At 45.6% G+C, this 15,369-nt stretch overlaps 1 protein-coding gene across 1 annotated transcript; it reads right to left on the bottom strand.

Annotated features, from left to right (window-relative positions):
- Positions 1-9,222: 9,222 nt before the first annotated feature.
- Positions 9,223-14,383, bottom strand: LOC124636087. Its single transcript, XM_047172039.1, has 2 exons — positions 12,980-14,383; positions 9,223-12,846 (listed from the first exon to the last, which is right to left on the bottom strand). The coding sequence occupies exons 1-2, from the start codon at positions 14,381-14,383 to the stop codon at positions 9,223-9,225; spliced, it is 5,028 nt and encodes a 1,675-aa protein (XP_047027995.1).
- Between the last annotated feature and the right edge of the window lie 986 nt (positions 14,384-15,369).

Consider the following 15,369-nt stretch of genomic DNA (forward strand, 5'->3'; position numbering starts at 1 on the left):
TTCTCGATTTTTTGTTGGCCAGTGCTTCTTCGTCGTGATGTGTTGAAGCAATAATAATATATCGGGGTACTTTTGCGATCTGAAATCACCAACCCGCATTGAGCAAGCGTGGTGATTAATACTGAATCCCACCCAAAACAAAAATGTGAAAGACTGCCAAGTTCGATAATATGGGAATGCTTCGCCTATAAAAGAAGTGAGATCTGAATAAGTACCAAGTTCCATACACATACCTCAGTTAAAAATAGTTACTTTTTAATGATGTTACTTGGAAAGTTTTCATACACCTTGTTATAAACCTACTAAACGCAATGAATCAAGTATTTAATTTTCTATTAAAACTTGCCAAGTAACATCATTAAAAAGTAACTATTTTTAACTGAGGTATGTGTATGGAACTTGGTACTTATTCAGATCTCACTTCTTTTATAGGCGAAGCATTCCCATATTATCGAACTTGGCAGTCTTTCACATTTTTGTTTTGGGTGGGATTTCATTTATTTTTGTAAGGTTGTTTATTTTATTTTTTTCTTATGATGAAGTTAGTTAAAGGAATGTCTCATTTATACTATCTTTTAGATTTTTTAATATGCACTATGTTTCTTACAAAGAAATGAACTAGATTAACTAAATGGACTAGATTTACCAACTGACTGACATGACATGTTATCATATATTATGTTCGTGGATCAAAGTTACACATTCGTTATTTTCGAAAGTGATTCACACTTGGCCGTTTTCAGATTTTTATTTTACTTCTAACTACACTATTTTACTTCTAACTAAACTAAATACAAACCATTCGAAGATGTATTATATAAATATAGATAAAGGACAATGCCAGGGTCTGGGCTCATAGTTTGCCCAGCAGTGGGAGTAGTTCCAGAGGGTTCCTTAGTGCACTCTGAACACGTAATGCAAATATTTTTGAAATCGCTCCCTGGGGTCCCGAGGAAAACCAGTTCAAATATTCTCCATGAAGAGTCACTTGACAAGGCCTGAGCCATTTGCCCAGTAGTAGGAGTGTTTGGAATTGGTTCTTTACTTCACTCTTAACACGAAATTAAAATATTTTTGAAATCGGTCCCAGGGGTCCCGAGAAAAACCGGTTCAAATGTTCTCCTTAGATATTCACTTAACAAAGTCTTTGGCATTTGCCCAGTAGTGGGAGTGGTCAAAATAGGTTCTTTACTACACTCTTAACATGAAATCCAAATATTTTTGAAATCGGTCCCTGGGGTCCGGAGAAAAACCGGTTCTAATATTCCACATGAACTGTCGCTTTACAACGCCTATGTCATTTGCCCAGTAGTGGGAGTGATTGAAATAGGTTCCTTACTTCACTCTTAACATGAAATTAAAATATTTTTAAAATCGGTCCCAGGGGTCCTGAGAAAAACCGGTTCAAATGTTCTCCTTAGATAGTCACTTAACAAAGTCTTTGGCATTTGCCCAGTAGTGGGAGTGATTGAAATAGGTTCCTTACTTCACTCTTAACATGAAATTAAAATATTTTTAAAATCGGTCCCAGGGGTCCTGAGAAAAACCGGTTCAAATGTTCTCCTTAGATAGTCACTTAACAAAGTCTTTGGCATTTGCCCAGTAGTGGGAGTGATTGAAATAGGTTCCTTACTTCACTCTTAACATGAAATTAAAATATTTTTAAAATCGGTCCCAGGGGTCCTGAGAAAAACCGGTTCAAATGTTCTCCTTAGATAGTCACTTAACAAAGTCTTTGGCATTTGCCCAGTAGTGGGAGTGATTGAAATAGGTTCCTTACTTCACTCTTAACATGAAATTAAAATATTTTTATAATCGGTCCCAGGGGTCCCGAGAAAAACCGGTTCAAATGTTCTCCTTAGATAGTCACTTAACAAAGTCTTTGGCATTTGCCTAGTAGTGGGAGTGATTGAAATAGGTTCCTTACTTCACTCTTAACATGAAATTAAAATATTTTTATAATCGGTCCCGGGGGTCCCGAGAAAAACCGGTTCAAATGTTCTCCTTAGATAGTCACTTAACAAAGTCTTTGGCATTTGCCCAGTAGTGGGAGTGGTTAAAGTAAATTCTTTACTTCACTTTTAACAAGAAATTAAAATATTTTTGAAATCGGTCCCTGGGGTCCGGGTGAAAAACCGGTTCTTATATTCCACATGAACAATCGCTTCACAAAGCCTGTGCCATTTGCCCAGTAGTGGGAGTGATTGAAATAGATTCTTTACTTCACTCTAAACATGAAATCAAAATATTTTTGAAATCGGTCCCAGGGGTCCCGAGAGATTAATCTGATAAGACTTTTCTGCCAAATAAGTCTTAGGATCTCGCTGTCAGGATCCAGTGCTGGAAAATGTTGGAATGGGTTTTTTTTACTGTGATTTTCAAATAAATTCTAAAAGCGTTGGATTCTAATAAGAACTGACAATGATTTTCTGAAAAAAAAGGCAATTACCGCAATATTTTTGAATTTACGGTTTAAATCTACAAGGTGCCTGCGCAATAAGCTATCTTCTAGAAAAATCTTATCAAGAGGAATAAAATAAGCTCGAACATGAGGTAGTTAGTAGATACCGTTGAGGAGTTCCCTCGTCTCTCTGTCGTCTCCATTGTCAGGTCAGATCTTAACCTTTACAGTTTTGTGGTGTCTGACACATATACCCGAATGACAAGGTTTTACTCGATATGTGTCTACAATTTTTCGAGAGTCGCTCCCGATTTTTTTAGAGGTTCCATCACCAGACCCTGGGCCGGATGACAAATGAACCATTGAGGAAGTAAGCCCTTACAAACAATAAAATAATTGTTGAAATCGATTGGTAAACGACGGAGTTATGCACGTACAAACGTAAAAAGAATACAAATGAATTAAGAACCTCCTCCATTTTTGGAAGTCGGTTAACAAAAAGTAGTCGTGTACAATACCTCGTATTTGTCAATGAATATAATTCATTTCAATTAAGGTAATAAAAGTGGAATAGTTAAGAGTTCGTAAGCTTATTTTTATGTAATATTGAATAAGAGTCAAACCAGTTTTTCTCAGGACTCCCGGGATAGATTTCGAAATGCTTTGGTCTGGGACCTAATATAAGCCTATGGAACATAATACACTATGCAGTTACTGTGGGCAACACTTGAGCCCAACTTCCATACAAAGATTAGCATTGTCCTTTTGTATTTTAGATAAGTGAGGGGGTCTCAATAGATACTAGAAATTTGATATGCGTAAATAAAATAGATTTTGAGTTACAGGGGGTCGAATTTGGCCCGAAATGGTTCGTGTAATATAACCCTCGGCCGGTGTGTCGCTTTTTTTGCTCGAACTTGGCGGACACACTGCCGTGTGTCTAGATCCTCCGTGTGAGAGGAGGCCGCAGCCCAGCAGTGAGACAATAAAAAGGCTTAGAACAAAAATTTTTACTTTTTTTTTTTTAACGACGTCAAATATCATCAAATGACCCCTCCCGCTGTGGGTTAGCAGCGGAGAGGGAGTGTCAGACTCTTACTGTCTAAAAACCGTCGTGTTCCGTCATAGGCCTTTTGTGTACCAGGGCCGCGGTATCTCTTTCGAACAACCCGCAGCCCCGGCAGGCCTTGGCCCTGCTGGGTCCCGCTGGGGTTGCTGACATCTCTTTGAGGAGCGCGTGGAACAACGCGCGTCGTCGACACGGGTCTGTCGTCTAAGTAGATAGAGGGACGATGAGCCACCCGAACTCACCGCCCACAGACCCACGCCTACGGTGGCCGGGAGTCATCTCGCGACACCCGGCGCCCATGGTGTCTACCTGGTCCAGCGCGGCGGCCGGGATGAGAGGTGTGAACTCTCTGGCGTTCCGCCTCCTTCTCGAGCATGACCGCTTCGCAGAAGGAGGCGACGGCATCCCATTCCCTCTCGCCCCGGACCATGGCCTGAACCAGGGCCGGACGCGAGAGGTCGCCGCCGCCCAAAGCCTCGACGAGGACCCGGCGGTGCCCCTCCCATGCGGGGCACACCTGGACTGTGTGGTCCACCGTGTCCTCGGGGCCTTCCGCACAATGGTGACACCCGGGCGCCTCCTCACGACCGATTCGGTGCAGGTACCTCCCGAAACAACCGTGTCCGGTGAGGACCTGCGTCATGCGGTACGTGAGGGCGCCATGACTCCTCCCGAGCCACTCCTCAAAGAGGGGACTTACCGCCACGATGGTGGCGTGCCCTGCACTGGGTTGCGACAGTCGCTCCCTCCAGGCCACCATGAGATCGCGCCGGAGCTCTGCCCGCTGCGCGACAACTTGCTGCGGCAACGGGGTTTCCCCCCGGCGCTGAGTCTCCTCACGCCAGTCGTACAGGCGCAAGAAGACCCTCGCCTCCAGATCCCACGGTGGCAGTCCAGCAAGTAGGCCAGCTGCTTCGTGGGAGATCGTGCGGTACCCCCGGATTAGCCTAATGGCTATCACCCTTTGGGGCACGTTCAGGTAGTGTACGGCCCGCTTCCGTACCGAACGTGCCCATACCGGGGCCCGTAAAGGGACATGGACCGCAAGACTCCCGCGTAGAGTTTACGGCAGGGGGCGTTTGGGCCTCCCAGGTTGGGCAGGAGCCGCCTTGCCTTCTCCAGTTTGGGGCCCAAACGTCGGAAATACGAAGTTCCACCGGCTGTCGAGGACGAGTCCCAGGTATTTCATCGCCCTCTCGACGCCGATGGTAACCCCCCCCCACCGTGACTTGGGAGCCTGATTACCTCTTAAAATGATCTTTCAACAAAAAAAGGCCAATTTAAAGATGACGGCTGGCGGGGAGTTGATGAGGTTGAGTATATAAGGGAAGTAAATGAGAAGGAAAACTCGAAAAAAAAAAACCCTCTAACAACCCGTCTGGCCAGCGTGATAGCAGTAGGCTAAATTCCTCCTATGGGCAGAACAAAAAAGCCACGGTCCCTAGTTCCCGGCAGTCCCGCTATTCCCGGTCACGGTGGCGACCGTGGTTACGGTGGGACAGGAGGTGCGAAGAATCTCTGGGTTACGGGAGGCCACCAAACAAAATTGACTCTTGCGACGTACAACGGCCGCATGCTACGGCTTGACTCGCATCTGGCGCAACTCGAGACGGAACTTGGGAAGATTAGGTGGCATATATTAGGGTTATGTGAAGTTCGAAGAGACGGGGAGGACCCTCGAATCAGGTCACCTAATGTACTTCCGAGAGGGAGACCAACAATCCCAAGGTGGCGTTGGGTTTCTGGTTAATAAGTCCCTAGCTGATAACGTTGTGGAGGTGTCTAGTGTGTCGAACAGGGTAGCGTACCTTATCATAAAGCTCACCGACAGGTATAGGTATATACTCCCAAAAAAGGTTAGGTTAGGTTAGGTTAGGTTAGGTTAGGTTAGGTTAGGTTAGGTTAGGTTAGGTTAGGTTAGGTTAGGTTAGGTTAGGTTAGGTTAGGTTAGGTTAGGTTAGGTTAGGTTAGGTTAGGTTAGGTTAGGTTAGGTTAGGTTAGGTTAGGTTAGGTTAGGTTAGGTTGCTGCGGAAGAATTTGGATTCCCGCGGCCCCGCGCCCACGTGTAAGGAGGACACAGGGGGGTTTTAGCCGGTAAGAGTCCGGCACACCCCTCCGCCTCTCCCCAGGCGGAGGAAGTCCATGAGGATTTCCCCCCGAGAAAAAAAAAAAAAAAAAAAAAAAAGGTTAGGTTAGGTTAGGTTAGGTTAGGTTAGGTTAGGTTAGGTTAGGTTAGGTTAGGTTAGGTTAGGTTAGGTTAGGTTAGGTTAGGTTAGGTTAGGTTAGGTTAGGTTAGGTTAGGTTAGGTTAGGTTAGGTTAGGTTAGGTTAGGTTAGGTTAGGTTAGGTTAGGTTAGGTTAGGTTAGGTTAGGTTAGGTTAGGTTAGGTTAGGTTAGGTTAGGTTAGGTTAGGTTAGGTTAGGTTAGGTTAGGTTAGGTTAGGTTAGGTTAGGTTAGGTTAGGTTAGGTTAGGTTAGGTTAGGTTAGGTTAGGTTAGGTTAGGTTAGGTTAGGTTAGGTTAGGTTAGGTTAGGTTAGGTTAGGTTAGGTTAGGTTAGGTTAGGTTAGGTTAGGTTAGGTTAGGTTAGGTTAGGTTAGGTTAGGTTAGGTTAGGTTAGGTTAGGTTAGGTTAGGTTAGGTTAGGTTAGGTTAGGTTAGGTTAGGTTAGGTTAGGTTAGGTTAGGTTAGGTTAGGTTAGGTTAGGTTAGGTTAGGTTAGGTTAGGTTAGGTTAGGTTAGGTTAGGTTAGGTTAGGTTAGGTTAGGTTAGGTTAGGTTAGGTTAGGTTAGGTTAGGTTAGGTTAGGTTAGGTTAGGTTAGGTTAGGTTAGGTTAGGTTAGGTTAGGTTAGGTTAGGTTAGGTTAGGTTAGGTTAGGTTAGGTTAGGTTAGGTTAGGTTAGGTTAGGTTAGGTTAGGTTAGGTTAGGTTAGGTTAGGTTAGGTTAGGTTAGGTTAGGTTAGGTTAGGTTAGGTTAGGTTAGGTTAGGTTAGGTTAGGTTAGGTTAGGTTAGGTTAGGTTAGGTTAGGTTAGGTTAGGTTAGGTTAGGTTAGGTTAGGTTAGGTTAGGTTAGGTTAGGTTAGGTTAGGTTAGGTTAGGTTAGGTTAGGTTAGGTTAGGTTAGGTTAGGTTAGGTTAGGTTAGGTTAGGTTAGGTTAGGTTAGGTTAGGTTAGGTTAGGTTAGGTTAGGTTAGGTTAGGTTAGGTTAGGTTAGGTTAGGTTAGGTTAGGTTAGGTTAGGTTAGGTTAGGTTAGGTTAGGTTAGGTTAGGTTAGGTTAGGTTAGGTTAGGTTAGGTTAGGTTAGGTTAGGTTAGGTTAGGTTAGGTTAGGTTAGGTTAGGTTAGGTTAGGTTAGGTTAGGTTAGGTTAGGTTAGGTTAGGTTAGGTTAGGTTAGGTTAGGTTAGGTTAGGTTAGGTTAGGTTAGGTTAGGTTAGGTTAGGTTAGGTTAGGTTAGGTTAGGTTAGGTTAGGTTAGGTTAGGTTAGGTTAGGTTAGGTTAGGTTAGGTTAGGTTAGGTTAGGTTAGGTTAGGTTAGGTTAGGTTAGGTTAGGTTAGGTTAGGTTAGGTTAGGTTAGGTTAGGTTAGGTTAGGTTAGGTTAGGTTAGGTTAGGTTAGGTTAGGTTAGGTTAGGTTAGGTTAGGTTAGGTTAGGTTAGGTTAGGTTAGGTTAGGTTAGGTTAGGTTAGGTTAGGTTAGGTTAGGTTAGGTTAGGTTAGGTTAGGTTAGGTTAGGTTAGGTTAGGTTAGGTTAGGTTAGGTTAGGTTAGGTTAGGTTAGGTTAGGTTAGGTTAGGTTAGGTTAGGTTAGGTTAGGTTAGGTTAGGTTAGGTTAGGTTAGGTTAGGTTAGGTTAGGTTAGGTTAGGTTAGGTTAGGTTAGGTTAGGTTAGGTTAGGTTAGGTTAGGTTAGGTTAGGTTAGGTTAGGTTAGGTTAGGTTAGGTTAGGTTAGGTTAGGTTAGGTTAGGTTAGGTTAGGTTAGGTTAGGTTAGGTTAGGTTAGGTTAGGTTAGGTTAGGTTAGGTTAGGTTAGGTTAGGTTAGGTTAGGTTAGGTTAGGTTAGGTTAGGTTAGGTTAGGTTAGGTTAGGTTAGGTTAGGTTAGGTTAGGTTAGGTTAGGTTAGGTTAGGTTAGGTTAGGTTAGGTTAGGTTAGGTTAGGTTAGGTTAGGTTAGGTTAGGTTAGGTTAGGTTAGGTTAGGTTAGGTTAGGTTAGGTTAGGTTAGGTTAGGTTAGGTTAGGTTAGGTTAGGTTAGGTTAGGTTAGGTTAGGTTAGGTTAGGTTAGGTTAGGTTAGGTTAGGTTAGGTTAGGTTAGGTTAGGTTAGGTTAGGTTAGGTTAGGTTAGGTTAGGTTAGGTTAGGTTAGGTTAGGTTAGGTTAGGTTAGGTTAGGTTAGGTTAGGTTAGGTTAGGTTAGGTTAGGTTAGGTTAGGTTAGGTTAGGTTAGGTTAGGTTAGGTTAGGTTAGGTTAGGTTAGGTTAGGTTAGGTTAGGTTAGGTTAGGTTAGGTTAGGTTAGGTTAGGTTAGGTTAGGTTAGGTTAGGTTAGGTTAGGTTAGGTTAGGTTAGGTTAGGTTAGGTTAGGTTAGGTTAGGTTAGGTTAGGTTAGGTTAGGTTAGGTTAGGTTAGGTTAGGTTAGGTTAGGTTAGGTTAGGTTAGGTTAGGTTAGGTTAGGTTAGGTTAGGTTAGGTTAGGTTAGGTTAGGTTAGGTTAGGTTAGGTTAGGTTAGGTTAGGTTAGGTTAGGTTAGGTTAGGTTAGGTTAGGTTAGGTTAGGTTAGGTTAGGTTAGGTTAGGTTAGGTTAGGTTAGGTTAGGTTAGGTTAGGTTAGGTTAGGTTAGGTTAGGTTAGGTTAGGTTAGGTTAGGTTAGGTTAGGTTAGGTTAGGTTAGGTTAGGTTAGGTTAGGTTAGGTTAGGTTAGGTTAGGTTAGGTTAGGTTAGGTTAGGTTAGGTTAGGTTAGGTTAGGTTAGGTTAGGTTAGGTTAGGTTAGGTTAGGTTAGGTTAGGTTAGGTTAGGTTAGGTTAGGTTAGGTTAGGTTAGGTTAGGTTAGGTTAGGTTAGGTTAGGTTAGGTTAGGTTAGGTTAGGTTAGGTTAGGTTAGGTTAGGTTAGGTTAGGTTAGGTTAGGTTAGGTTAGGTTTTTTTTTTTTTTTTTTTTTTTTTTTTTTTTTTTTTTTTTTTTGTGGCAGGAGTGGGAAATCCTCATGGACACCCCGAGGGGTAGTGCCGGACTCTTACCGGCTAAAACCCACTCCTGCCGTCCCTTGTTCCCCTGACGTGGTCAGAGACCTGTTTAGACTTGTTTCTTTTGTTTAAACTTGATTAATTTTTTGATGATACGTGGAATCTTAGATCGTTTTAAAATATATATTTGTATATAATAAATATTCGTATATATTTAAATGGTTGTATATATTTTATATTTTACAAAGTAGTTCATGTGTTTTCTATATCATATAATTCCAGTATTTATACCTATTAAGATCTGTTTGTTATTTGTATATATTTAATTATAAATATTTGTATATAGTTGTATAAGTTAAATTATAGGTATTTGTGTATAATTGTAAAAATTTAATATTTGTGTATAATTGTAAAAATTGAATTATAAATATTTATGTATAGTTGTAAAAATTTAAATTATAAATATTTGTGTATAATTGTATAAAATAAATGTTAAATATTTTTGTGTATATATATATGTAATAAATTGACGATCTTTTGTGTATACCCCATGCTTACCAGGCCATATTATTTCTAATAAGGTGGAAGCATGGGTCAGGCTTCTTTATTCCTACGTATTATTTTATTTGCAACTGTTTCGGCATACTCTAGGAATTTTTCTCTTGCTTTTCGTTTGTGCATTATGTGGCTAATGTTTTGCAGGCTCAGCTCTGTATCTAATTCCTGTTCCAGTGTCCACCGTTCCCGCGCGAAGATAGGGCATTCTAGGATGATGTGGGGGACAGACTCGATCGCACTAGGGTCGCAGATGCACGATGGGTTCTCCTTACACTTAAAGCGGTGCAAGTATTCGGAGAACCCGCCGTGCCCCGTCAGCACTTGTGTTATTACCCCACGTGGTAGAATTTTTCTGACGATCCTGTACGCGTCCGCAGCGTCGGGCAGAAAGATCTTCGTGACCCCCGCTGTCGCTCCGTTTCCGTATCTCCGATTCCATTCGCCCAGCGACTCCAATCGGATCTGCCGCTTGACGAATGAAACCGGGCAGAGGTCGTAATCTGGCCTGGTTTTGTTCTTCAAAGCCGCTTCCTTGGCCAGGTGGTCGGCGCGCTCATTTCCCTCCAGTCCAGCGTGTGCCTTTATCCAGAACAAGGATGTAACTTTGCCCTGGGATAAAGCCACACTGAGGTTCGCCCTTGCTTCCACTGCCAGGGCGTGGAGGGCACTCTGGTTGGTGACCGTTTGCAGGGCTGCCTTCGAGTCGCTGTATATGCCAAAAGTGCCCTCCCGGCGCCGCAGTATTTGCCTAGTGGCTACGCATATGGCCAGGAGTTCTGCCTGGTAGACAGTACAGCAGGACGGCAGACTGAGTTTCGAGGACTTGATCTCGGCCTCTCTATCCCAAAGGGAGAGTGCTGCTCCGACCTTGCCCTCGATCTTGCTGCCGTCTGTAAAGAACCGTATGTCCTGGCTGTTGTGGGACTCCACATGAGACTGATCTACCAAGCTCACGAACCCCATGGCCGTATGTTTCGCCGGGTGTGGCGTGTCTGCGAACGCCACCACCCGTTCCACCTCACGACCGGCCAGCGAAGTTACTCCCTTTTTCTTTTCATAGAGCGCGGCTGCTTCTTGAATCCTAAGGTCGAGCGGGAGCAGCCCCGCCAGCACAAGTGCCGAATGCAGTGAAACGGTGCGGTACGCTCCACACAGCTTCTGAGCGAACCCTCGCTGGACCGAATTAAGGAGTTTCTGCACACCGACTTTCTTGGCTGCTGGCGCCCAGGCGCTGGCCGCGTACAGAATCACCGGTTCCACTGCCGCCGTGTAGATGCTGCGGATCACCTCGGGGTGTAGACCCCAGCTCACCTTTGCCGCCCTGGCCAACTGTTTGTAGATATTAATAGCCTTCTTACAAACGTTTGCGACGTGCGTGTTGAAGGTGAGCTTGTGATCCACAGTGAGCCCCAGTATCTTTATTTCCTCTGACATGCCAATGGCGACCCCGCCCATGCTCAGGAGGGGGACATCGTACTTTAGCTTCCTGGTTACGACCATGGCGCATGTTTTGTGTGGCGCAAACTTCAGCTTATTTCTGATGCCCCACCCCCGAACATACTCGAGGGCGGCATTGGCACGTCTTTGGATTTCGAGTGCTGTATCCCCGCTGAAAATGAGGACGACGTCGTCAGCGAAAGCCTGACAGTAGTCGCCTCGCTGTTCAAGACCTTTTAGCAGGGGATCCAGCACCAGGTTCCAAAGGATTGGGCCTCCAATAGACCCCTGCACACATCCCTTGTTCGTATCCCGGCGGCACTCCGCTCCGGCGTACCTGACCCGGACACACCTGTCGTTGAGGTAGCTGTCTATCATCCTTCTTATGTTCACCGGGCACTTTTCCTCAGCCAGTCTGGTCCTGATGGCCGGCCACCATGCGCTGTCGAAGGCTCCCTCTATATCAAGAGAGACAACAGTGATCAGCTTTTTGTCGTTTAATTTTTCCTTGATGTGTTGAATCATGGTGTAGAGGGAGTCTTCGGTGCTTTTTTGTGGCATGAAGCCAAACTGGCGAGTACTAAGCCGCGGGACTAGGTGCCATTTGAGACGAGCTACCATCAACTTTTCCAGGATTTTGCCCAGGACAGGTAATAGGCCGATGGGTCGGTAAGACTTGGGGGCGGTGTAGGTGTCTTTCCCTGGCTTCCGGAGGATCACCACTGTGGCCTCCTTCCAGGCTCCGGGGAAGTGTCCCTGCTCCAGACATTTATTGGCCAGGGCGAGGAAGATCCCCGGATCGCGGAAGATGGCTTGAGCGCAGATATCGGCGGTGAGACCATCCGCCCCGGGTGCCTTTTTTGGGTTGAAGCTATCCACCGCCGTTTTCAGTTCCAGTAGCGTGAACGGTGGGTCATGGTGCTCATCATGCGACCACACGTTCGAGCGATCGGCATCTTCACGAGTACGGCGGTGGTCCTCAGTTTCGCCCTCTTCCGAGTCCACGGGGTAGAAGGTCTCCGCCAGGAGCCGCGCTGAGTTTTCTGGGCTCAATGGCAGTCCGTCCTTGACCAGGGGTACATCCTCACATCTTTTTGTGGTGCGACCGATAACCCTATAGATCCCCTCCCATACCCCCTCCCTATCTTGTTTCTCGCAGAACCCCTTCCAACTTTGCACTTGTGCTTTCATTGCCTCGTGTTCATATTTTTCTTTTGCTTGCAGGTACTCATCAACGACCTTTTGTCTCCGGATCTTCGCGGCACAGCGTATACGGCGTCTCCTGGTGTTGACCTCGTTTTTCATCTCGACGAGCTCGGTTGACCACCACGGTATGTTGACTAAACTGTTATTTTTAATTTTTGGTATGGTTTCCTGACTTGTTTTAATTATTATGTTGATGTAATTTTGAATTGATTGATCTAAAGATTGTGTGTTGTTAATTTTGTTTATTTCTATACTATTAATTTGATACTCTTCTTCCAATTGGGCCAATTTCTCACGAAATTGACTCCAATTGGCTTTTTTGGTGTTATAAATTCTTGTTTGCCTATTAATGTTAATACCTTTTGATTTTTGTAATTTAATTTTGAACACAATACCGTTGTGGTCCGAGCTCGTGATGCCGCTCTCGACTCTCCAGTCTTCAATTAGACCAAGGAGTCCCTCCGAGCAGGCTGTGAGGTCAACAAAGCTGGTGAACTGCTTTCCTCCTCTGAAGGTGTCGAAGGTCGGAGTATTGCCGGTGTTGAGTACCTGCAAGCCCATGTCCTCGAAGCTGCCAGCTACTTCTTCCCCCCTGCTGTCGATGATTGAGCTACCCCACCAGGTGCTCTTTGCGTTCGCATCGCCCCCGACTATAATATCTAGGTGACCCATTTCCTCTCGGATCCGCCTTAGTTGCTCCAAGTATGGCTCTATGGGCTGGTCCGGTTCAAAGTAGAACGAGACTACCGCAATCTCCCAGGCGCGGGTACGGATCCTTACCACCGTGATGTTGTTGGTGGTAAGTTCTGGACACTGTAGCACGTCTAGGTCGTGATTGAAGACGGCTATTGCCGACTTTACAGTTCCTTCTCCTTGGTCGGCGCTCTGGAAGATTCTCACTCCGTGATAGTCTCGCATCTTCCGGATCCCACCCACATACGGCTCCTGGAGCAACGCCAGAGCAACTTTCCTGTCGCCGGCCTCTATGAGCAGTTCTTGCGTGGCTAGGTTCTTCCTCTGGAGGTTGGTTTGGATTACTGAGTACTCTGGGTCAGGTCGGGGTCGAATAGCTGGCTGGCTGATTCCGGGTGCGGTAGGCTCAACCTTAGCAGTAGGCGACTGACAGACGGGATAATGCATCCCACTTCACCCGGACGGGGCACTCGCTGTCGAAGGCGTTATGGTCGATCTTGGGCATTTTTGCCAGAAGGCAGTTGCGGCATTTGGGAGGTTCGGCTGCTTGCCTTAAGGGGCAGTCCGCTCGGAGGTGGAGGTCTCCGCAATGAATGCAGACATCGGCTGTTTCCGTGCACATCTTCCGGGTATGACCATAGCGCAGGCAGCGCGTGCACTGCACCAGAGGTGACTGGTCCAGTACACGCACCCTCTGCAGGTCGATGTGCAGTCTTCCCGCCGATGTCAGCCTCTGCCATAACGCTGGGGACACCTGCAGAATGATGTGGCACGTGTGGGGATTTCTCGTCCTGCGACGGTATTTGATGCCCATTCTCGCATCCTCTGCAGGTACGTCCCCAATCAGGTGGTGATTTTGGCATTTTATTGCCTGGATGACCTCCTCGTCCGAGTGACAGGAGAGGACGTCCTTGATGATTATGAGCGGGTCCTTGTTCTTCACTTCTTCCACCATCAGGTTACCCGCTCTCTTGATCCTCTCCGTCGCCCTAGTCATTTCCTCCCGGGATCCAAAGCCCACAACCACCTTCCGGTCCCTTGCCTTCCTCAGCCGTTCGACCCTCGTGCCCTCATTTTTTGCATCGACCGCCGTCCTCAGCTTCTCGATGACCACTTCACCGGTGTCTTGATCGCTGGTGGATGACACGATCACCGAGTGCAGTGGCTCTCGGAATTGTATTTTTGAGGTTGCGGCGATCTCTGCGAACGTCGGTCCCTGGCCAGCCACGTAGCGTGGCGCCTCTTTAAGTTGTTCCGACAGAGCCTGCGTGTGCTGTTTGCAGTCCTCCAGGGCCCGGTTGTGGCTCTGGAGCGAATCCATGAGCTGATTCACAAGCTCTGTCGGAAATTCCTGGCGAGGAGTCTGTTGAGGTGGGATGGATTCCGTTGTGTTTTCCAACTCGGCACTTGTTTCCTTATCTGCCCCTGCCTCCTTGACGAGGTGGTAGAGTCTCTCGGCTGCCTTGGTGATCTCATAGGCGATTTCCTTTTTTAAGTTACGAGAGCTCACCACCTGCATTTTTACTTTTGAGAGGCAGGCTTTGGCTTCGGTCATCCTGTTCATGTACCGAGTTGGCTGTGTCGTTTGAGAAGGTGGCGATGACAGGATTATTGTTTGCTCTAGCCGTGACTCTTGTGGGAGGATTGTTTTGGGCCTGAGCTTAGGTGGAGATCTTTTCGGGGACTTTGGCTGAGGCGAAGGTGTTTTCTGAGGGCGGGCCTCGCTGACTATCTCAGCCTCCCGCTCTTCAGGACTGTGACATACTGATGGTCCTGCCTCAGCTACTATTGAGCTTCCCGATTCCGACCTCTCTACTCTGGCCTTGAGCTTCTTCGCCACTGGAGTTCTCATGCCGAACATGGTCAGGGGAAGGGTAAATACAATGAATTAAATCCCTGTAAAGGGGGGATAGGTCAAATAAATAAAAGAAAGTAATAATGTAAATCAATATTCGTCAGCAATAGTCATAAAGTATATATTATAATAATAAGTCATAAATTGTGGTAATAAACCAGGTCTATATTTTGCAAAATTTGATTTTTAAATATATTCTAAAGCTAGGTGCAGCGGTCAAAAGACTCGTTGCACGGCGTTAAATTATATTTTGTCAGGGGGTTGGTCCCCAGTCAATTTGTGAGGTAGAGAGCCACTAAATAAATGATAACTTTTTCCTGCTTAGATTGGCCCTAAAACCTGCACAAAAAGTCGATTTATTCGAGTTTAGGAGCCCCGATTACACCAAAATTAGTATTTTCCGAAAGGGAGTATGGCTTGAATGCCAAATCCGTCAAAAAATATTTTTCGTGAAATTTGTCCCAAAGTCCTTCCCTTTCCTATAGTAAATTTTTCACGCTCTTACTTGCGACTAAAGGGCGGGTGGGTGGGGCATTTTTTGACGTTTGGTGCGGCGTAGAGGGACGTGCGATACGTCAAAAGACGCGTCTCGGCGAGCCCTAGCCAGCTGTCCAGAAACTAGAATAGGCTTTCCTAGAAATTTGGAAAATTTTGGTCGAAAAACTGTAAAATTTAGTGTTTTTTAATAGAAAATATTTAATTTCGACGTCCAAACCTACCCAAAATCGTGCAAAATGCAGTCAGGAAGACAGGTCGGAGTGGTAAGTATTTAATAAAATTTTTACAATGAAAAAATCTAGTCAGAATTTTGATAAATAATTAATTTTGTGTTTTTTACAGGTCGAGAAGGGTGGGGGTGTCAAAAAATCGGGTCACACCGCTTCGATGTCGCGTTTGAAGGGTTATCGCGTGCTTACAAGCCTGTTGTAGCTATTATACGCAAAAAACCGCATCAAAATCGGTCTCCTTTTGAAAAAGTTATCAGGAGTACT

The sequence above is a fragment of the Helicoverpa zea genome, chromosome 13 (genome assembly GCF_022581195.2).
Source record: "Helicoverpa zea isolate HzStark_Cry1AcR chromosome 13, ilHelZeax1.1, whole genome shotgun sequence".
Lineage (NCBI taxonomy): Eukaryota > Metazoa > Arthropoda > Insecta > Lepidoptera > Noctuidae > Helicoverpa > Helicoverpa zea.